This window comes from Sapajus apella, unplaced genomic scaffold (genome assembly GCF_009761245.1).
Source record: "Sapajus apella isolate SASKATOON/1434 unplaced genomic scaffold, GSC_monkey_1.0 scaffold48, whole genome shotgun sequence".
Classification (NCBI taxonomy): Eukaryota; Metazoa; Chordata; class Mammalia; order Primates; family Cebidae; genus Sapajus; species Sapajus apella.
This window is the reverse complement of record NW_022436988.1, coordinates 15,323,015-15,347,201: the sequence shown is the minus strand read 5'-3', so window position 1 is coordinate 15,347,201 and position 24,187 is coordinate 15,323,015. Positions and strand designations below refer to the sequence as shown.

Genomic DNA, 24,187 nt, shown 5'->3' with positions numbered 1-24,187 from the left:
CTTTCTTTCTTTCTTTCTTTCTTTCTTTCTTTCTTTCTTTCTTTCTTTCTTTTCTTTCTTTTCTTTCTTTCTTTCTTTCTGTTTCTTTCTTTCTTTCTCTCTCTTTCTCTCTCTTTCTTTCTTTCTTATTATCTACCTAGAGTACTCTCCTCTTCTGCAGTTAAGATATTTTTTTTTTCCTTGACATTAGACCTTTGTCATGTGCTCCAAGCCTGGGTATGAATTGTTCTAGAATTTTTTAACCAAAAGTTTTCTTCCTTTTCCTATATATTAAGCTCTGTCCTCTCCTTCATCTTGTAATGTGCTAGTGTCATTGCAAACAAAGGTGCCACACTTTAGTCTTGTGTATAGAATTCCTTCCTGAGCTAACCTATTCTTTGGAGTTTGGATGAATGTAAGCCTCTTCTTCATCTTTCCAAGTTGTACAGGAAATATTTTCACTGAACCACAAGTTGGGCTAATGATTTTATTTTCAATTACTAGGCCTAATAATAATTGTAGAGCAAGAGTCAAAAAACACACGTGAACTTCAAATAATACCAAATATGCCTTATTGGCGCTCAGAACAATTTTTGAATCACTTTAAAGGTAATTCTGCTGGCTGTATTTTTAAATAGCTCTGGGTCACTTAAGGGATCTTAAAAAATATTTTCCACTTGATAAAGCACAGGCAATATTAGTCAAGAAAGTTCTATTTGCAGGTTAGAATGCAGCAGGTTAAAAATAGAAAATGTGCTGCCCTAGGCATCTGAAGACCTGGTTTCTTGCCCAGACTTTTATGTGATTTTACCTGCATCCTGTAGCGTTTCTCTTTTCTACTGTTACCAGCTACCTGTCTATCCAACAGCTTATGGTAACACATGTTCAAGTTTGAGCCCTATAAAAATGCTATAAAAAATATAAACTTTAATTCAAAACCTTATAGCAAAATGTCGCTTCACCTATAAAAGAACTGTATAGTTTGTGACTTAATTTAAAATCATTAATTTCCAAAAACTATTAAAACTTATATTGTATAATTGTATAGTTAAATATGCTTTTAATTTTAACTGTTTAGGTGAATTTCAGTTTTTAAATGCTAATGAACATATATATAGTTGTATGCATTATATAAATTTAATATCTATGAAATAAATTGACAGGTTGAACCTATCCAAAATATTCTTTTTTATTGATACAACAGTATTTTCCTAATATATTCTATTATTGATTTCTTAACATCTATGCTGTCCTTCTTAGAAATCTGAATACTCACTTTCAAAACTATGTATCTGATAAATCTCAAAACGTATATTTCATTCAATGTGTTTTTTGTTGTTAAGACAGAGTCTCACTTTGTCGCCCAGGCTGGAGTATAGTGGCATGGTCTCAGCTCACTGCAACCTTTGCCTCCTGGGCTCAAGTGATTCTCCTGCCTCAGCCTCCCAAGTAGCTGGAATTACAGGTGCCTGCCTAGCACCATGCTAGCTAATTTTTGTGTTTTCATAGAGATGGGGTTTCACCTTGTTGGCCAGGCTGACCTCAAGTGATCCATCTTTCTCGGCCTCCCAAAGTGCTGGGATTACAGGTGTGAGCTACCGTGCCTGGCCCAAGAATTATTTTTCTTTCGAAATTACTTACAGGATATTCATCTGGCTTCTGCAGATCAATCCCAATCTCTTGAACTTTATACATTTATGTGACTTTACATTGATAATTGGTCTTTATAATAATGACCTTGAATTACTATATGGTACCCGAATATTTTCAAAATCTTCAAAGTAAGATTGTAGTATTGTTAAGGGATTCTTAGCATGTTGCTTTCCCAGCTAGAAACCTCTTTGGCCAGTGGTGTCTTTGCCGGAGTTTTGCTCTGGCCCTCTGGGCTGGTTTCACCCACTTGGCGTGACAGGCTATGTCAGCTTGCACTACCAGCCTGTATCCCACGCCTGCCTGGTGGTGAGTAGTATGTGAGCTGGCATGGGGTCCAGCCACTGCACAGAGGCAGGCATGCCAACTGCAGTGGGGCGGGCAACTCCAGGCATGCTAGCTCCTTGCAAAGTTGTGGCTGGACCAGGCATACCATAAGCAGCGGCCATGGCTGACACGGGAAGACAGTGTGGCCCCCAGAAGCTTGGAGATGCCAGGAACCACAGAGCCTTAAAGAGGGTGTCACAGCCCCGGTTCAGGGAGCTCCTAGGTCTGGGTTCCCTGAAAGGCTGCAGCTCTTCTCTCCTCTCTTCTCTCTTTGTCACCTGCAACGTGGTGAACAAGGGGCATGTTTCAGCCCTGTTTGTATTACTCCTCTTTTAGCCCCATCATTTGGCAGGTCCCAAGTTCTTGTCTTGAGTCCAGGAAGAATGAGGTATGCAGATAAGTGAAGGGTGAGCAAGATGAAGAGGAGTTTTATTGAGAGATAGAACAGCTCAGAGGAGACCCGCAGTGGGTAGCTCCTGTCTGTAGCACTTTGAGAGGCTGAGACGGGCAAATCACTTGAGCTCAGGCGTTCCAGACCATCCTGGGCAACGTGGCAAACCCCTGTCTCTATAAATAATGTAAAAATTAGCCAGTCATGGTGGCACACACCTGTGGTCCCAGCTACTGGGGAGGCTGAGACAGGAGGATTGCTTGAGGCTGGGAAGGGGAGGCTGTAGTGAGCCAAGATCATGGCACTGCACTCCAGCCTGGGTGACAGAGTGAGACACAGTCTCAAAAAAAAAAAAAAAAAAAAGGAACACACACACACACACACACACACACACACACACACACACACACACACACACCAAAAAACTAAAACAAAAAAATAGTTTTTCCTATATGAAGTAAAATGAAAGGACCAAGTGAATAAAAGGTACATGCATGTGTGCATGCGCACGTGTGCACACACACTTACATACCTCTAAAAAGGCCAGCCAACTGCAGGAATTATAGTAACTATAGTAGCACTCTGACCTTTTCTGCATGATGCGATCAGTTGAGAAATTAGATGATCTGATCTGGGAGGTTTTCAGTCCTGTGGTATTTAGGTCCTTGTAATAATAAAGATGCAATGAGCAGGCACACCTAGCAGCCTTTCTAGGATACACTCATCCGTAATTCACATAAGAAACATAAGTATGTTTGAAATCTGTGACATCGTGCTCTCAGAAGCCTGAATGGGCAGTTCTGGTAATGCCTGCCCAAAGTTCGTCACTTCCATACTGTATTGCTGACTAACTCTGTTTGTGACCAGCCAAAGAACGTCAAGGAAGAAGGGAGAATGGCGTCAGGGCCCCTGTTGTTAGGGTCCTTGCCCTCTCACTGTGAGAAGAAATTCCCAGTGAGAAGGAAGTCAGGAGCTTGGACTGCCTGTCTTGAAATCTAATCCCCGTCTTCCTTTGAGAATTCTGCTTCCTTGATAAATCTTGTGTATAAACGAGGCTATAGCTCTTCTGAAAGGGACACTCAGGCACATTAACATAGACAACCAGCGTCTTAAAATATGACTGATGAGGTAATGGATGTTTAGGTGGACACATGGAGTGGCAAACTTCCCAAGGAGCAAAAATCTGGAAGATCTGAGACCTGTGTCAAAGCCAGAGTTCACAGGAGGCACTCACTTTCTAGGAACACCTCTGCCACAGACTGTTCTGAATTCAAACCTCCCAGTAGCCTGTTTTCTACCATTTTGTTTCTTTTTAATCATGCCTGTGGCCTGAACCCATGGTGCTCATGACATGGCATTGTCCTGCTTCGGAACAGAGCTGACTGGCATTTAATTATTGTATGTAATTTGTTAGAAACAAACTAACCATCTATCATTTCTGGTAGTAGCTTTTCTCTTTGGAAAGCAAAAGCCATGTTTTCTTAGAAGGTTAAATTCTTTTTTTTTTTGAGATGGAGTTTTGCTTTCGTTACCCAGGCTGGAGTGCAATGGCATGATCTCGGCTCACCGCAGCCTCCGCCTCCTGGGTCAGGCAATTCTCCTGCCTCAGCCTCTTGAGTAGCTGGGATTACAGGCACGTGCCACCATGCCCAGCTGATTTTTTGTATTTTTAGTAGAGACGGGGTTTCGCCATGTTGACCAGGATGGTCTTGATCTCTTGACCTTATGATCCACCCGCCTTGGCCTCCCAAAGTGCTGGGATTACAGGCGTGAGCCACCGCACCCGGCCAGAAGGTTAAATTCTTTTATGCTAAAGGTCCTATGGGAGTTGTTTATAAAATGAAAGAAAATTCTTTTGTGTATGACATTTATAAAATAATATTAGAAGACTAAAAGACTACGGATTAAAATAATATAATTTTTGAATTTATAAGCTTAAATCCAAGTATATGTCTTTATTGTGTCCAGAATAATGAAAATAGAGAAATAATTTTGATATATTTCATATGATTTAAAATAATAAATTTGATGGCCTTAATATTAATAATACAGAGCTAAAATGTATACTAGAACTACTAATATGTTATTCTAAAGAGAATATATTATTTTTAAATTAACTTTATTAAATGCTAAACAAAAGTAAGAAATAATGAAGCCATGTAGTATTCAAAAACAGAATTGAGTGTCTCCTATGAAATATTCACAACAAAAATAAAAATTGTTGGGATATGTGCATTTACATAATAAATAGTAGCACTCTTACAGTGTATTAAAAATAATTACTGTATTACAGTGTAAGAAATTATCTCTTAGAAGCACTCTTCTTGTCAGCTGGACTTAAAACCTCTGCATCATCTTTTTTTATAAAATTTATTTATTATACTTTAAGTTCTGGGGTACATGTGCAGAATGTGCAAGTTTGTCACATAGGTTTATATGTGCCATGGTAGTTTGCTGCATCCATTACCCCGTCATCTACATTCGGTATTTCTCCTAATGCTATCCCTCCCCAATCTCCCAACCCCGTGCTATCCCTCCCCAATCTCCCCACCCCGTGCTATCCCTCCCCTAGCCACCCCCTCCAACAGGCCCTGGTATGTGATGTCCCCCGCCCTATGTCCTTATGTTCTCGTTGTTCAATACCCACTTATGAGTGAGAAAATGCAGTGTTTGGTTTTCTGTTCTTGGGTCAGTTTGCTGAGAATGATGGTTTCCAGCTACATCCATATCCCTGCAAAGGACGTGAACTCATCCTTTTTCATGGCTGCACAGTATTCCATGGTGTATATGTGCCACATTTTCCCTGTCCAGTCTATCATCGATGGGCATTTGGGTTGGTTCCAGGTCTTTGCTATTGTGAACAGTGCCACAATAAACATATGTGTGCATGTGTCTTTATAGTAGAATGATTTATATTCCTTTGGGTATATACCCAGTAATGGGATTGCTGGGTCAAATGGAATTTGTATTTCTAGATCCTTGAGGAATCGCCACACTGTCTTCCACAATGGTCAAACTGATTTACACTCCCACCAACAGTGTAAAAGTGTTCCTATTTCTCTACATCCTCTCCAGCATCTCTGTCTCCTGATTTTTTAATGATCGCCATTCTAACTGGTGTGAGACGGTATCTCAGTGTGGTTTTGATTTGCATTTTTCTAATGACCAGTGATGATGAGCTTTTTTTTTTTTTAATATATTTGTTGGCTGCATAAATATCTTCTTTTGAGAAGTACATCATCTTTCTAAAATTTTTATCTAGTGTCTGATACATACAAAGAATGTGTGTCATAATTAATATTTAAATACATACAACAAAATGAACATCATGAACTGACCACTCAAGCTGAGAATTAGAACATTATCAAAATTGCTGCCTCTACTGTGCTAGGCTGACAGACTCCATCTTAGATGTGAGCCAGACAAACTCCATCTTAGCCTCTTCTCCCATCATTTGTCTTTCGGGTACACAGCCAGGTCACGCTGTACTCAGAAACTTGTAACCGTTGTAACTACATCCTGCTTGGTGAGTCTACCTGCCATTGTGAATACCCTACCCCCCTTGGTGATTGATTGTATGGAAAGTACCCCCTGCTACCCACTTTGGTAACCAGCAGTCATGGGAACTGCGTGTGTATACCCGCCTTGGTAGCCAACAATCCTGGGAACCTCCTGCCTCCTGGTTACCAGCTACTTTCTACTAATTTGCTTGTTCTGCTTCTGTAAAATTCCTCTTTGCCACCCGCTTTCTCTAAGCAAGGTATAAAAAGGAATCAAGCCCTTCTTTAGGGCCCGAGAGAATTTTGAGCATTAGCCATCTCTCGGTCACTGGCAATAATAGGACTCCTGTCAATCTCAGAGTGTGGCGCTTTTCCTTACAACTTGCTTGGTTACAACACTACCTGTGTGCTCCTTCCTTTCCCATATTCCTGACCACCTGCCCCAGAGGCAACCATTATCCATAATAGTGTGTTGATAGTTACCTAATAATGTTTTATGGCTTTATCATATATATATATATATATATTCTCTGAACAAAATATTCTTTATTTTTGTTTGTTTTTAACTTTATAAAAATGGTTGCATGTTGTAGGTAACCTGGTTTGCATTTTTCGTTCAGTATCTTATGTTTAAGATTCACCCATTGTCTTGTGCACAGCTCTAGTTAATTCATTTTGCTGTATGTAATATCCCATTCTATGAAGATAGATCAGTGACAACCATGAGGGACAAGTTTAGTTATGTAGTTCTTCAAACGCTGCTGCATACATTCTTGAGCATGTCCCTGGTATTCATGTGTAAGAGATTCTCTACAAATTGCTGGGATATAGCTTATGAAAGTGTTCAGCTTTCCTAGGTAGTGCCAAGTTAACTCAGAGTAAGGTTTTGTCACATTACACCTGAATCAGTTGTATGTAAAAGTACCCATTGATACACATTCTTGCCAACATTTGGTATTGTCAGACTTCTTACGTTTTGCAAATATGGTGATTGTAAAATGATATCAAAATAGCCTAAATTTGCATTTGTGATGACTAATGAAGCCAGGCACCTTTCTACGTTTAGCATTGAAATTTGCCTTTTATAAAGTGCCGGGTCATGCATTGTTTCACTTCTTTTCTCTTGGGTTATTTATCTTTTGCTTGTTGATATACCAGAGACATTCTGGATAATAATATTTTGTAAACTACGTATGTTGCAGATGTTCCCTTCCAGTTCATGATTTAGTTTTTCATTCTCTTTTCTTGTGTCTTTTGATAAAAAGTGTTCTTAATTGTATTGCAATCTAATTCATTAATCTCTTCAAGTTAGTGCCCTTTAAGTCCTACCTTTCCTTACCTTGAAGTCATAAAGCCATCTCCCATACTTTTAAAAGTTTTGTCTCACATTTGCTCTCTCATCCACTAAGAACTGATTTTTTGTAAACAGGTTTATTGAGCTATAATTGCCATACCATACAAATCACCTAATAATTTGTACGTTCATTTGCATTTTTTGTATATACCATGATGGCATCTATGATTCAAGATAATTTTGGTGTTTGGTTTTTCTTTTTGAGACAAAGTCTTGCACTGTCACTCAGGCTGGAGTGCAGTGGCACCATCTCGGTTCACTGTAACCTCTGCCTCCTGGGCTCATGCAATTCTCCTGCCTCAGCCTACCAACTAGTTGGGATTACAGCCCCTATCCACCATGCCCAGCTAATGTGTGCGTGCGTGTGTGTGTGTGTGTGTGTGTGTGTGTGTGTGTGTGTGTGTATGTGTTGTGTATTTAGTAGAGACAAGGTTTCACTATGTTGGCCAGGCTGATCTCAAACTGTTGACCTCATAATCCACCCGCCTTGGCCTCCCAAAGTGCTGGGATTACAGGCATGAGCCACCCCGGGCCAGTTTTGTTTTTATGTTCTTGTCATAGACTTGGGAATACAAGTAATGATAGTAGGCATTCTTTTCCTCTTCCTAGTTTTAAAAGGGGTATTTTGAAACTTCACAATGAAGAATGGATAAAATTTCCTGAGTCTTTTGTCAGATACCTTTTATCTGGTTAGGAATAATCTTTTCTATTTCTACTTTGCTAAAAACCTTTGTTGTTAAATTTTATCAAGTGTTTTTCTGGGTATTCAGATAATCATAATGTTTTTTCTTGTTTTTTTATTTTTTTATTTTTTTTGAGACAGGGTATCGCCGTGTCACCCAGACTGGAGTACAATGGTGTGATCTGGGCTCGCTGCAACCTCCGCCTCCTGGGTTCAAACAATTCTCCTGCCTCAGCCTCCCAAGTAGCTGGGATTACAGTTGCCCGCCACTATGCTCAACTAATTTTTGTATTTTTAGTAAAGAAGGGGTTTCACCATGTTGGCCAGGCTGGTCTCAAACTCCTGACCTCGTGATCTACCCGCCTCAGCCTCCCAAAGTGCTGGAATCACTCTCGGCCAGTGTTTTTCTTTTAATGCATTAATGGAGTAAATTATATTATAGGTTATTTTTAAACTTTACATCAACCTTAGGTTACATTCCATTTTTTTCTGTAAGATAATATCACTGGATTCAGTTTCCTACTGACTGGCTAATGAGTTTTAAGAGATTTACCTGAGTTTTTTTGGACTGTTTTTGGATGTTTTTTAATTGGTGTTATGCTAGTCTCATAAACTGAGTTGCTGACTGATACTACTTTTTCTATCCTCTGAAAGAATCAGTATGAGTTATGTGTTTCCTAAATATTTAGTGGAACTGGCCAGTAGGGCCATCTGGGCTTAATATTTTATTTCTGGGAAAAAAAATTTTGACTACTATTTTAATTTTTCTGATGGTTATAGGATGATTCACATTTTCCAGTTTTTTATGGAGTCAGTTTTGGTAAATTTTTGTAGTTTAGGGATTTTTCCTCTTCATCTAAATTTGATATTTGTTGGCATTTATAAATTGTTATGTCCTTGCATTCTCTAGAGTTTGGTGATTACATATTTTTATACATTATTAGACTTGATTTGCTAATAATTTCAGATTTGCATGTATGTGATCATGAGTGAGTTGGCCTGGAATTTTTATTTCTTTTCCTGTATCAGTCATCTTTTGTTACCAATATTATAATCTTCATATTGGTTTGTGAGTATTTTTCTCTTTCTCTCTTCTCTGGAAAAGTTTGTAAAAGACTAGAGTGACCGGTCCCATGGAAGATTTTTATAGAACTCACCTGTAAAATTATATGAACTCAATCTTTTCTTTGTTGAAAGATTTTTGACTGAAAATTTCCTTATTTATATTAGATTATTTAGCTTTCTGTTTTTTCTTTCAGCATTTTATATATTCATGGAAATTTGTCCATTTCACCTAGATTCTCCAGTTGTTGGCATAATGTTTTTTAAATACGTATTTTAAAATTTCTAATGATCTATAGTATACCCTTTTTAAAATTTAATGTTAGTTATTAATATCTCTCTTTTATCGATAATGTTACCATAGCTTTATTTGTATTCCTAATATTGTTTATGTGCGCTTTGTTTTTTGATCAGTCTTAACCAGAAATTGCTTCATCTTTCCAACTTCTTAAACTGGTTGCCTACTTAATTAATAATTAACCTTTTAAAAATAAATGGCAGGTTATGTCTACACATTTCTCTCATTTTAGCTTCATCCTTCAAAATTTGATAAGTACTGTTTTCATTATCAATTATTTCTAAGTATTTTAATTAAATGTTATAAATTCACTTTTGATTATGAAATATGTTTACATTGACAAGAATTTATAAGCCACAAAAGTAGATACAATAAACTGTCTTCCACTCACCCCTGTCATCATTAACCACCTCATCCCCACCCAAAATAGTACTAATGTAAAAAGTGTCAAAAGTGTCTTTTGTCTCCTTCCAGACATCAATTCAAAGTGCTTTTAATTTTATCTTAATTTCATTTTGAACTATGAGTAATTTAAAGTGTGTGTGTGTGGCCGAGCAAAGTGGCTCACACCTGTAATTCCACCATTTTGGGCAGCCAAGGCAGGAGGATCAATTGAGCCCAGGAGTTTGAGACCAGCCTGCACAACGCAGCAAGACCGCTTAGTTATTTTTCCTGATTCTCTCCTTCCCTCTACCTTCCGATAGGCCCCATTGTCTGTTGTTCCCCTCTCTGTGTCCATTGCAAAACTGCTATTTTGAATTGTTGGTCGCAATTGAAGAGAGCTCACAGACTGCCCTCTTATTAAGGTCAGTCACTGGATTTTTGCTTTGTCATTTTGGGGAAGTCATGGTTTCCTGTTTGCTGTTGTTTCTTGTGGGTACATGTCTATGTCTTTGCACTGAAAGATTATTTATACAGTTTTCTCTGTCCAGATCATTTGGGTTTTTATTGAATATACTTGCTTCACAAATCTTCATTGCTAGGTTGCTCCTCTTCAGCTCTTTTGACTTTCTGTCAAAAATGTCTCTGATACCACCAGTTTCTTGCAGTATTATTCACACTTGTATTTATATATACATGTAAATATATTTATAAACTTTCTTCGCAGTTTCATAGCTTTCCACGTATAGATTTTATACGTTGCTATTTCATTTGATATTCTGTTTCTTCCATAAATAGTTAATACATTTTTCATGAATGATGAAATCTCTTACTAGAATGGTGGATTTGTCTGTTTTTCCCTGTAGTTCCAGTTAAGTTTGCTGTGTATTTTAGATACAAGTTCTTTATCACATACATGTCTTGCAAATATTTTTCCCAGTCTGTGGCTTATCTTTTCATGCTCTTAACAGTGTCTTCCATAGAGCGATCATTTTAAAAATGTTAATACTGTCCAACTTATCAATATTTTTCTTTCCTTCATGGATTCTGTTAATGTTCTATCTAAAAACACATTGTCATATCTAAGTTCCACTAAAATTTTTCCTTTGTTTTCTTCTATAAGTTTTAATGTTTTGTGTTTTACATTCTGTTTTATGATACATTTTGAGTTTTTGTGAAATGTGTAAGATATAAACTTTATGTCTAGACTTCTTTTTGCGTTTAGGTATTTAAATTGTTAAAGCACCATTTGTTGAAAAAACTTTTCCATTGAATTGCCATTGCTTCATTGTCAAAGATCTGTTGACTATATTTTTGTGGGTCTATTACTGGGCTCTCTATTCTGTTTAGTTAATCTATGTGTCTTTTTTTTTTTTTTTTTTTTTTTTTTTTTGACAATACCATGCCGACACTGTCTTGATTACTGCAGCTTTATTGTAAGTCTTTAAATCAGGTAATTTGAATCCTCCAACTTAGTTCTTTTCTTCAGTATTGTGCTGGTTATTCCAGGTCTTTTCCCTTCCCATATAAGCCTAGTATCAGGACATTGCTAGCCGTTTATTTGGCTCATGGTGCTGCAGACTATACAAGCATGGCATCAGCATTTGCTTTTGGTGAGGGCCTCAGGAAGCTTCCATTCTTGGCAGAAGGTGAAGGAAGAGCAGGCATGTCATGGGACGAGAGAGAAGGCAAAGAGTGTGAGGAGAAGGTGCCAGACTCAACAATGGAGAGCATATTTTAACCTGAGATTTGGAGGAGACAAATATTTAAACTATATCATCTTTCTTCACAGTTTCATACTTTTCCTCATATAGATCTTGTGCATTTAGTTCTTTCATTTAATGTTCTATTTCTTCCATAAATTGTTAATGCATTTTTTAGTATGGTTTTTCTATTTGCATATCAGTTTTGAACTAAAGTCATTCCATAATGCCAGCAATTAAAAATGTTTTCCCCTCAGTTACCAGAACATACACTGTTGTTCACACTGGAAATAGATTCAGTGTTTCTGTAGAGCAACTAGGAAAAAAACATTACAAAGGTATTCCTGTAGTTTGACTTATCTTTCTTTTTCTTTTTGGGCCTCCCTATTTTCTGCAACACAATAATATTGAATTAAGCCAAATGACCCTACACTGACCTCTCAGTATTCAAATGTAAAGAATAGTCACACATCTCTTGCTTTAAATCAAAAGACAGAAATGATTGCGCTTAGAAAGGAAGGCATGTTGAAAACCAAGACAGGTTGAAAGCTAGCTTTCTTGTGCCAAATCGTTAGCCAAGTCGTGAAAGCAAAGGAAAAGTTCTTGAATGAAATTAAATTAAATAACTAAAACGGTTACTCTAGTGAACACATGAATGATAAGAAAAAAAAAAACAGCATTATTGCTTGATATAGAGCAAGTTTTAGACATTTAAATAAAAGATCAAACCAGCCACAATATTCCCTTAACCCAAAGTCTAATCCAGAGCAAGGCCTTAATTCTCTTCAATTCTTTGAAGGCTGAGAGAGGTGTGGAGGCTGCAGAAGAAAAGTCTGAAGCTAGCAGAAGTTGATTTATGAGGTTGAAAGAAAGAAGCCATTTCTATAACATAAAAGTGCAGGTGAAGCAGTAAGTGCTGAGGTAGAAGCTGCAGCAGTCGAGTCAGAAGATCTAGCTGGGATCACTGATGGAAGCAGCTACATTAAACAACAGATTTTCAGTGTAGACAAAAGAGCCTTCTTTCAGAAGAAGGTGCCATCTAGGACTTTCATAGCTTGAGAGGAAAAGTCAATGCCTAGCTTCAAAACTTCAAAGGACAGACTGACTCTCCTGTTAGGGGTTAATGCAGCTGGTGACTTGAAGTTGAAGCCATTGCTCATTTATCATTTGGAAAATCCTAGGGCCCTTAAGAATGATGCTAAATCTAATGTGCCAGTGCTTTCTAAATGAAATAAGAAAGCCTAGATGACAGCACATCTGTTTAGAGACTGGTTTACTGAATATCGTAAGCCTATTCTTAAGACCACCTGCTCGGAAAAGAAAGATACCTTTCAAAAATTACTGTGCATCGACAATGTACCTGGTCATCCAAGAGCTCTGAGGGAAATGTACAAGGAAATTAATGTCATTTTCATGCCTGCTAACCCAACATCCATTCTGTTGTCCATGGATCAAGGAGTCATTTTAACTTTTAAGTCTTGTTATTTAAGAAATGTATTTCATAAGATTATAACTGCCATAGATAGTAATTTCTCTGATGGATCTGGGCAAAGTAAATTGAAAACTTTCTGAAAAGGATTGACCATTTCAGATGCCATTAAGAACATTTGTGATTCATGGGAAGAGGTGAAAATATCAACATTAACAGGATTTGGAAGAAGTTGATTCCAACCCTCATGGATGATGTTGAGGGGTTCAGGACTTCAATGGAAGTCACTGCAGATGTAATGGAAATAGCACATGAACTAGAACTAGAAATGTGCCTGAAGATGTGACTGAATTGCTGCAAGATCAATCTTGAATGGATGAGGAGCTGTTTCTTATGGATGATCATGAAAGCAATTTATTGAGATGGAACCTATACCTGGTGAAGATGCTGGGAACATTGTTGACCTGACAATAAAAGAGTTAGAGTATTATGTAAACTTAGTTGATAAAGCAGTATCAAGTTTGAGAGGATTCACTTCCATTTGAAAAAAGTTCTGTTGTGGATAAAATGCCATGAAACAGCTTTGCATGCTACAGAGAAATCTTTTGTAAAGGAAATCAATCAACATGGCAAACTTCATTTTTGTCTTATTTTAAGAAATTGGAACAGTCGCCCAACCTCCAGCAACCACCACCCTGGTTAGTCAGCAAGTCATCAATATCAAGACAGGTCTCTCCAGCAGCAAAAAAGATTGGGGCTTAAGAATGGCTTAGATGGTTGTTAATACTTCTTAGCAATAAAGTATTTTAAATTAAGGAATGTACATTGTTTTTTAGACATAACGCTCACTGAGTAAACTGCAAGCTTGTCCAACCCACCTTATGTTACTTTTGTTGTGGTTCTGTTTTGTTTTGCTTTAGGCTTTTAGCAGCCAGAAGCCATGGTTTTTAGTTTCCGTCCCTAGTGATAAGCAGAAAAGAGAGATGAGGAAGCGGCTTTACTGGCCCAGCCAGAAATAGAAACTAAAGAGGTCAGGAGTTTGAGACCAGCCTGACCAATATGGTGAAACCCTGTCTCTACTAAAAAATACAAAAATTAGCCAGGCATGGTGGCAGGCGCCTGTAGTTTCAGCTACTGGGGAGGCTGAGACAGGAGAATTGCTTGAACCTGGGAGACAGAGGTTGCAGTGAGTCGAGATTACACCCTTGCACTCCGGTCTGGGTGACTCCATCTCAAAAACAAAAACAAAAAAACCCATGACTGTGTTCTCTCCCTTGGACACTCCTGAATAGTATATAACTTATAAGCACTGGGAAACCAACCAATATCATTGAGATATTTACTTCATTGCAATATTCCCTTCATTGCAATATTTGCTTTATTGAGGTGATCCGGAACCAAACCCACAGCATCTCTGTGATTTCCCTGTACTGGAAGGATGAAATACCAGGGAGCCACTAAATGGGAATTAAATTAAAATTGGGTGTGTGAAAATATAGAACAGTATCTACACAGTGATAACAATGTGCATAAAAATATTTTTATATACATTGACAGAGACTGAAATTCAATTTGGGATGGTCTCAGTGCTTTTCAAAAACTAACATCTTTGCTTTTTTTTTTTTCCTGGTGGGCACAGTGTGTAATATTTGGGTGATAGTTACATTAGAAGCCCAGATTTCACCACTGTGCAATATGCCCAAGTAACAAAACTGTACTTGTGCTCCCAAATCTATAAAAAATATATACTTTTTAATTTTCAAAAAGACATTTGGCCTTTATGGATTTTTGGGTGTTAACTTTGTACTAACCATAGTGAAAATTGGGAGATAGAGATGCATAATAACAGATTAATTAAGTACAATAAATACATACTCCTATGAGAAATTCTTAGGACTTTGAGATGATACAGTATATGATAAAAAGCAGACTTTCAAATCGGCTTGAATGTGGATAAAATCTTTCCATAGCTATTTTTCTCAGACTATTATTTAGATGTTGTCACTTCTTGTCCTCCACAAATATTAGCTTTTCTTTTGCATTTTCTATACTATTACCTTTCTCTGCTCTTCCCAGGGGAGTTCTTCTATCTTACCATCCTTCCAATGCACAATTATTTTCTTTGGCTTTAGCTAACTTGCTCTTTTTTTCTATCATTTTCATTTTTTCCTTCTTTTATGACTTATTAATTGCAGCTTTCATGTCTGTAACTTCTTCCATTACTTTCAGTATATTAAGTATCTATGTTACTGTTTGTATGTTTATTAGGGACTTTTTTTGAGATGAGATCTCATTCTGTCACCCAGGCTGTAGTGCAGAGCATGATCACTGCAGCCTCCTGGGCTCAATTGATCCTCCGTCTTCAGCCTCCTTAGTAGCTGGGACTACAGGTGCACCCCGCCACACCTGACTAATTTTTGTAGCGTTTGTAGAGAAGGAGCCTTACTATGTTACCCAGCCTGGTCTTGAACTCGTAGGCTCAAGTGCTCCACCGGCCTTGGCCTCTCAAAGTGCTGGGATTATAGGCATAAGCCACCACACCTAGCCTATTATGCATTTAAAAAATTCTTGATTCATCTGTTCCAATTATACTGCTTCAGGTAATATATGTTATTTAGGTGTCTCTTTTTGGTAGTAGTTTCGCTCCTCAGGTTTATTTACTTTGGCCAGGGGGCCCATTTTCCCCTGGGCCTATCAGATAGACTGACTGGGAAGGAGCAGAAGGGCCACCTTTAGTCCCTGATCTGTTGGATGAGCTCATGGAAGGAGGAGATTATGAACCCTCAGACAGAGCCCTTCATTGCCATACCACTCCCTTTCACAGTTACTTCATCAGGAGAACCTGCTGCTCAGGAATGTACCTAAGCACCCAGAAATAAATGTCTAATGACTAAGTCATTCATCCTGGAAATTTGGAGGGAAGAGTGTGGAAGGGGGAATACCCAGGAAGATCAGATAAGTCTGCACCTGTTTCTCCAGCTCCTCACCCAAGGAAGGCTTTTGCTTTCCTTGGTATTGACTGACTGATGTCAACACCATGTTGAGCTCTTGCTCCCAACGTGGTAATGGAACAGATATGATTTTACCTGGAAGCAAAAGAGAGAGAAGAGCAGAAAGTAAAGCATTCCTGCAACCTAACTTCTTAGAGCAGTTTTCTATTATTTTCTTCCCCTGGCTGCACCCCCTTCTTTTTTGCACATGTATATTCTGCAGTTTTGATATGTTTATTATTGTTATAATCATTAGTATCTCAGATTCATGCTTCCTGTGTGCCTTCTCCACGATTTTGGGGAAGGGAGGCAGCAACGCATCCTGCTCTGCCACGTTGATATCCCTGAGATTTTTTTTTTTTAATTGTACTTTAGGTTCTGGGGTACATGTGCAGATCATGCAGGGTTGTTCCATAGGTACGTACATGGCAAGGTGGTTTGCTGCTTCCATCCCCCCATCATCTATATCTGGCATTTCTCCCACATTATCCTTCCCAACCCTCCCACCTCCCTGCTGTCCCTCCTCCAGCCCCTCCCAACTGACCCCAGTGTGTGATACTCCCCTCCATGTGTTCACATGTTCTCATTGTTCAACACCCACCTGTGAGTGAGTACATGTGGTGTTTGATTTTCTGTTCTTGTGTAAGTTTGCTGAGAATGATGGTTTCCAGTGTCATCCATGTCCCTACAAAGGACACGAACTCATCATTTTTTATGGCTGTGTAGTATTCCATGATGTATATGTGCCACATTTCCTTTGTCCAGTCTATCATTGATGGGCATTTGGGTTGGTTCCACGTCTTTGCTATTGTAAACAGTGCAGCGATGAATGTTCTGCCTCCCAAAAACGTAACTGTTGTCACTGCTAAAGTCTATCTGCTTTTAGAAGATGTATTCTCTATTTCAGAGTCTGATTGCATTGACTATCTCTTCTCTTGGGTTCAAAGGAATCATTATAAAACAAAGAACAAAGGTAAAAGACTTTGTTTTCATGGACAGTTGATCTACAGCTGAATACTGATATACAGATATCAATCTGTGAAATAGAGAAACAAATAAATGTTAAAACATTGCATAGATTTCCTGAAGAAAGAAAATAACTAATTTTTTCCACTACAGATTTACAAGAATCAGCCTTTTATATAAAGTCCTTTCACACCTTCCTTTGGGACTAGTACAAGTAAGCTTTTCTTAGAGAGCCCAGGTATAAATGGGACATCCCATCACTTCCCATCTCAAAGGCTCAGATTTATTACTAGAAAGCATTGTCTTTCCTCTAACATAAATGTTTTTGTTCTAAATGTCTTTTCCAGCCTAGTGTAGAGAAGCCACAGGGCTAATCGTTGAGCTAATATATACTGAACACAATCTAAAATAAGCAAAACTTTGTATATTAATATCTATCCTACTGGGTTGTTACGAAGATTAAAATAATCTGTATAAGATGCCCGATGCAAGTAAACACTCAAAATTATAGCAATTATTATTTATCATGTAGAAATCACAAAATTGTTCAAATTAAAAATAGGATGAATATAATATTTGTATTGAAAATAAAATAATTCTTGCAGATATTTTGACCAAAGCAACTTCTCGTCATTTAGCTTTGTATTCTTATTCCCAGCGTCATAATGCGACATTTGGATTACTGTTACTTTTTTATTTTTCTGGTTTTCAGTCAAGGAAATGTTGATTTATGCAGTGCTTGTTGAAAGTACATCAGGCATGAAATGAAACATTTATCATTGTGTTTTAGAAAATGTTGCATTGCTGGCTTATGTGTTGGTGGCAATAAGTAAGTGACAGAAGATTTCAACAATGTAACAAGTTTGACATGATGAGTATGTATAGAACATAGCACTGGAAAACTGTAGAAAATACAGAATACACATTTCTTAGCACTCATACTTGAAGCTTTTAAAAAATTGGCTACATAACTTGCCATCAAACATTTTCAAAATTTGCAAAGACTTAATGGGAGATGGACTACATTCTTTGGCCACAATGCAATTAGAAGTGAATGACAAAGCAATAGCCATTGAAGTCCATGTCCTGAGTTGAACAGTGTCCCCCTCAAAATTTAATGTCTACACAGGAACTGTGAATGTGATACCATTTGGAAACAGGATTTTTGCAGTTGTGATCAAGTTAAAATTAGGTGATGCTGGATTAAGATGGGCCCTAAATGCAGTACGATCAGTGTCCTTATAAAACAGGGCACCACGGAGACACAGACACCCAGAGAGAACAAATCCATGTGAAGACAAAGGGACTAATGGGAATGATGCATTTACACACCAAAGAACGGTAAGGATTGTCAGGAAATACCAGAAGCTGGAGACAGGCATGGAACAGCTTCTCCTTCAGAGGCTCCAGGAGGAACCAACTCTGCCAACACCTTGATTTTAAGACTTCTAGCCTCCAGAACTATGAGAGTAAAATTCTGTTCTTTTAAGCCATCTAGTTTGTGCTACTTTGTTATGGCAACCCTGGGAAGCTAATATGTCCCATATGCTTGGGAATTAAGAAACATACTTCTAAGTGGTTCATAAGTCAAAGAAAAAAATCATAAGAGAAGTTAAAAAAATATTTTGAACTAAACGATAATGAAAATACCACATATCTAAACCAAAGAGATGGAACTAAATCAATAGAGAATGATTTGTAGTTTTACATTTATAAATCAGAAAAGAATAAATGACAAAAATAAATAAGTATCCAAAATAAGAAGTTAGAAGGAATACAAAATAAACCTTAAAAAAATAGGAAGAAGGACATAAAAATAAAAGCAGAAATCAATAAATAAAAAGGAAAAATCCAATAGGGAACACTGGATGGATTTCAGGAACATAATGATGTTGAATATTTGAAAAAGCAAGTTTCAGAAAAATATATGTAATATTCCATTTACACAGATCTTAGAAACAAGTAAAACTAAACAATATGCTGTTTAAGGATACAAATGTATGGTAAAATGTTCCAGGTGGTATTTGCCTTTAAGCTAGGAGGGAAAGACATGGGAGTACGGAATGAAGGAGGGAGAGGAAGGAGGGAGGAAAGAAGGAATGAAGGAAGAAAGGGAGGGCAGGGAGGAAAGAAGAAAGGATGGAGTGCAAGCTAAACTTTCATATGTTCATATTTCGCTTATTGGCCTTTTGCCCATTGGTTCTTCTCTTGTGACTTCCCTATTCATATCCTCTACCCATTTTTCCATTTTTTAAAATAAGGTTATTGCTGACATGGAGGCTCAGGTTCACAAGTTGAGAGAAGAGCTGATTAATGTGAACTCACAGCGGAAACAGCAGCTGGTAGAGCTTGGTCTTCTTCGTGAAGAGGAAAAGCAAAGGGCTACCAGGGAACATGAGACTGTCATCAACAAACTGAAGGCCGAATCAGAAAAGATGAAAATAGAGCTGAAAAAGACTCACGCTGCTGAGACAGAGATGACACTGGAAAAGGTAAGTTATTTAATTGGCTTTTTTAACAGTCAGTTGAAACCCATGTTTAGAATCCACTGCCACCACTCTTTCATTTAATCTCCAAAAGGTAGTAGACATGGAATTTCTCTTGAAATGTATAAACTCTTCAGTCAAGCAACTTAAGTATTTTGCTCTTATGTCTAAGCACCAGTGAAATAGTCTAGGGAATTTCCTTTTTCTTTGATTTTCATGAAAGGTGTTATATGGAATATCCTATTCCATAGTCATTAAATACACATTGTAGTAAAGCAATATTATAATGTCGTCAGATATTATTTTGATTAGAAATACTGGGGCTGTATCCCTTAATTTTCCCAAAAGGAGACTAAGTTTCAGATCCTCCCTCAGTCATCTAATGAGCATTTCCAGATTTTACAGTTTTTTTATAACAATGTAACACAAATGATGACTTATTTTCCCAGGTTGGTATTTCAGTAGAAATAAGAAAAATCTTTTTAGAATTATATAGTATTGGAATAAATGTCAATATTACATTTATACATTTTGGTTGGACTTATATTCAAGGTACAATCTCAAATAGTCTTTCTTTTGATGTTCAGGAAATAACTATTTTAATCAGGTACTAAATGTGAATTGCTATTTCCAAAAGTGCCTCTTGAGTTTCTTAAGACCAGTCTTTATCCTGGAAATGAGAAACGTGAAAAGAGTAACTTAAGAATCATCTAATTTTGTTTAATTTTTTCCCACCTATCTTTCTTCATCTTCAAACAGTGTTGAGCCTTTAAAGAGTATGCAATACCTTGCTAACCGTTACTGCGCTGATTTTACATAGACTGAGATCCTAAGGTTCTTGCTTTATTGTACCTTAATTCATTTGAAAGTCAAATTTCAGAAGGTTTGGCCCTTGGCAGCATAGCTCTGAACCCAGAAACAAATAAGAAAAAGGACGGTAAATAGGCAGGAGTGGGCTGGGTACGGTGGCTCACACCTGTAATCCCAGCATGTTGGGAGGCCAAGGCGGGCAGATCACAAGGTCAAGAGATTAAGACCATCCTGGCCAACATAGTGAAACCCCTTCTCTACTAAAAATACAAAAATTAGCTGGGCATGGTGGCACGTGCCTGTATTCCTAGCTACTCTTGAGGCTGAGGCAGGAGAATCACTTGAACCCAGGAGGCAGAGGTTGCAGTGGGCCGAGATTACACCACTGCACTCCAGCCTGGTGACAGAGCAAAACTCTGTCTCAAAAAATAAAATAAAATAAAAGGCAGGAGGGAGCCTGACTTCTTGGAGGAACAGCAGAGAAAGTGATGTGTCTGGAAATGATGACAGAGAAGAAGAGAGGAAAGTGATGAGGCCAGAGAAGAACCCTCAGGATGTGGGTCCAGGTTAGGTAGGTATGAGTAGGCCAGTGAGAGGGTTTTGCTTTGACTCTCTATGAGTAGAAGAGCTTGGCAGATTTTGAGCAGAGGAGTGACATGATCTGACTCACACTTGAGTAGGATCTCGTAATCTGCTGTGCTAAGAATAAACTCAATTGATGGCAAAAGAGGAGGTAGAGAGACCATTTAAAAGGCTGATGCAAAAAAATATAGATGAAGGGTAATAGAGGCTTGGGCCTAGCCAGTAGCAGTGAAGGTAGTAAAACCTGATCAGATCTGGGATATTTTCTGAAGGTGGGGCTGACAGAATTCACTATTGATTCGTATATGGGATATGCTGGGGGGTGGGGAGTGGGGTGGAGCAGTCATGGGCAGCACCACGGATATTTTCCCAAGCCAGTGGACAGGTGGAATTCCTCTTTGCTAAAAGGAAGAAGATTATAAGACCAATAGGTTGAGCCAGTCAGGACATGTTCAGGCTAAGTGGGATGTGAGTGATAATTCCCTCACAGCAGGATAAAATGACAATGTCTCGATGCTAAAATATGTAGTTTCAGGAATTAGGGAAATATTCTTATATGGTATAGTCTCAGACTTTGACAATAGCAGATGAAAGAGAGAACGATGGAAAGCAAAAGTGGTGTTGGCACTTATCTTTTGTGTTCACTCTTACACACACCTCACCTTGGCTTCAGTCAACTCCTCTAGCAGTTCAAAGTATTTCTGAGTCAGTGTTCTTAAATGGCACAGATACCGGTGCACCTTGATTGAAGAAAATTGGATACGCCAAAGTCAGACATATAACACATCCAATTTAGGCCTTAATTTTCTTGCATTATATATTCACACTCCAAATACCTCTTTTTAATAGGAGATGAACTTTATCAAGTATAGGTTTATATGTGATGTTAACTAATTTACAGGTTAAAGATAATTTTAAAATTAGTATTAGAACCTGACTTTTTATACCCCAGAAAGGCATTATCCCAGGCACTGTGGGTATATAAAAAAGGGGGGAGGAGGCCACTGTCCTCAGATAGATAAAGTAATAGTGACTGCAACAAAAATACTGCAGGTACACATACGCAGATAACTATAATACAAGGCAGTGTGAATTTGGAGAAACTTGTTTTCTGCTGAGGAAATCAGGGAAAATTAATTGGGAGAGATGTCATTTGAATGAGACATAAGTAACATAAGTAGGATTTTAACTAGTAGATATGTTGGATGGTGTTCCAAGTCAAAAGAATAAGAAAAGCAAGAGCAAACAAAGCCATTTCCATAACTTAGAGGCTGATCAAGGGGTGAGCTGGCGATCGAGCTAAGATAGCTTTGTGGTCATTGAAGGCTCCAAAGCTGTGGTAAGCATTTTTGCTTCATTGGGTAAACAGTGAGGAGTTGCTGAAGGTTTTTGAGAAATAAAGTGTCAAGATGCAAGTGATTATTAGGAACATCATCCTCTTGGTGTTGGCAAGATGTGGTAGCAGCAGCAGGAGTTAACAAGGACTGGATTAATCCGGGCGAGAGGTCCTTGAGAGCACAGTAGATGTGCGTGAGAAGGCAGTGAGGGTGTTGGCGGTAGCAAGGGGACAAAGCGAACATTTGAAATTCATCGTAGAGATAGCACTGATTAGGTTTAAGTATAAATCCATCAGGAACATAGTTTCTAGTTGGAGGAGGAGGAAGCTGAATTGAGTTAAGAACATGCGGAGTTTGAAGTGACATAACACTTTCCCTTGCTGCTGAAAAAAATGTTTCTGGATATCCCAAGAGCTGGCAGAATTGGAGACAAACAGCTGTGGGAATCACCCACAGAGAAGGCCTGGCCTGTGGCCTTCAGAGTGAATGGGATCGTTAAAGCGAGGGGAAAGAGGTGGGAGGGAGGGAGAAAGAGCAACTGTGAAGGAAAAACTTAGGGGTACAACTCCATTTAAGAGGTCCGGGAGGAAACAAAGAAGGGTCACAAAGGTAGAAGGAGCATGAGAAGAATGCATTTTTATGGAAAGAGGGGAAAAGACTATTTGGAAAGGGGGATTGTCAAGAATGTGACCCAAACTCAGGAAGGATGAGGGTTGAAGAATGGTCACTGGATTTGAAACCATGAAGTTACTGATGATTGGACAGTGTACCGAAAGTGATAGTGTGCCCAGAAACAGGGATACAAAAGATAAGTCAGGAAGTGGAAGTGACGGAACATACAATACAAAGTGGAAGTTTGGGAAAATACAATCTTAAAAGGAAGATGTTCCAAAAAGCAGGACAAGTTAAAGAGAAAATATTTTGGGGCTGAACATGTCTTGAACGTTTTTAAGTACATAAGAAGGGACTAGTGAAGAGGAACAGCTTAATGGTGTGAAGAATCAGAAATCATTGATGGCTTGTGATCTGTGAGGTGATGCAGGTGGAAATGGCATCCCCAGCAGAGACCCAGCACAGGCCCACCTTGGCCCTCGGCTACAAGGCTTCAAGGGTCCATTGGTCTTTTCCCAGAATGTGCCACACTCTCCCCTGCCTCCAGGTCTTTGCCACTGTCACCCTCTGCCAGAATGCTTCTCTGCATGATTTTTGGTTGGCCAACCTCTTTGTCTTCATTCTGCGCCTCTCAGAGCATCCTTCTCTGACCTTCTCATCTAAAGTCTACCCTACCTATGCCACCTTTTTTGTCCCATTTTCTTCATAGCTCATTGCATTACCTGAAATCATCCTTTTACTTGTTCACTTGTTTATTTCCTCCCATCCACTAGAACATAAGCCCTGTTAGCAGGACCTTTTCTAGCTTGTTTACTTCCATACCACCGGTGCCTAGAAAGCCCAGCTTGTGACAGGTGCCCTCCAGGTATGTATTCTGTGAATGAGTGACAGGAGTCATGATCTTCACCAAGGGAGGAAGGAAGATGAGAACTGGAAAGATATAGAGAAGCTTTCTGACAAGATTAGAAAACACCTGTAGCATCTGTATTCTTAGTAAAGAGTCAGAGTAGTGTGCTTAGGTGAGGATTTTCAAGAAAAGCACAACAGGCTTCCAGCTGAACAGTGGAATGTCTTGGAAAGGAAGATGTAAGGGAATTCGTCCCCATAGAATTGGAGTTCTTCAGGTAGAGGAGGGAGCATGGGTATCCTGCATCGGGAAGAATGGAATGCTCCGGGATTGAAATGAGAACACAAGGGATCCCAGAAGGTAAAAAGGAGGTTTGAGCACAGAACTTTTAGCTGACATGGATAGAGGTACTGAGATGAACCAGAATGGAGGCACTGTGGACCAAGAGGGAGAGTCTAGGAAAAGGGAAGAGTGTATTACATAGGCTGGTGTTGCGATGAGGTTGGTTTGTGTCGTTGGTGGAATTCACCAACCTCATAGTCCACGTGATGAAATGTAAATGCTGTGCTCACATCAAGAGTAACTTGTAATTCCGATTGATTGTTATTTTTACTTAAATAGTCAGAGGAGTTTAGCATTTCCAAATGTAGCAAAGACCTGGACTCTGAATTCCTTGAAAGTAGAAAGTATTTGTTTCTGATGCTTCAGGAGCCTGCATGGTGTCTTACACAAAGTAAGCACTCATTAATGTTAAAAGTGAATAAAAGAACGATAATCAACTGAGAAATTCCGGATAGCCTC

General features: G+C 38.5%; 1 protein-coding gene and 1 long non-coding RNA gene across 12 annotated transcripts in view; both read left to right on the top strand.

The window, feature by feature from the left end:
- Nucleotides 1-24,187, top strand: part of CEP112 (centrosomal protein 112) — a 641,834-nt gene that overhangs the window by 306,400 nt on the left and 311,247 nt on the right. For all 11 annotated transcript variants that reach the window (XR_004257837.1, XM_032242004.1, XM_032242007.1 and 8 more), the window contains one exon: nucleotides 18,974-19,204. Coding sequence is in view for 10 of the 11 variants with exons in the window: in XM_032242004.1 (XP_032097895.1) it covers nucleotides 18,974-19,204 (231 nt within the window). In the remaining variant the exon portion in view is untranslated. The remainder of the gene's footprint in view (nucleotides 1-18,973; nucleotides 19,205-24,187) is intronic.
- On the top strand, nucleotides 127-11,935 carry LOC116525827. Its single transcript, XR_004257838.1, has 2 exons — nucleotides 127-732; nucleotides 11,178-11,935. It is a non-coding gene; the product is annotated as an uncharacterized LOC116525827 (long non-coding RNA).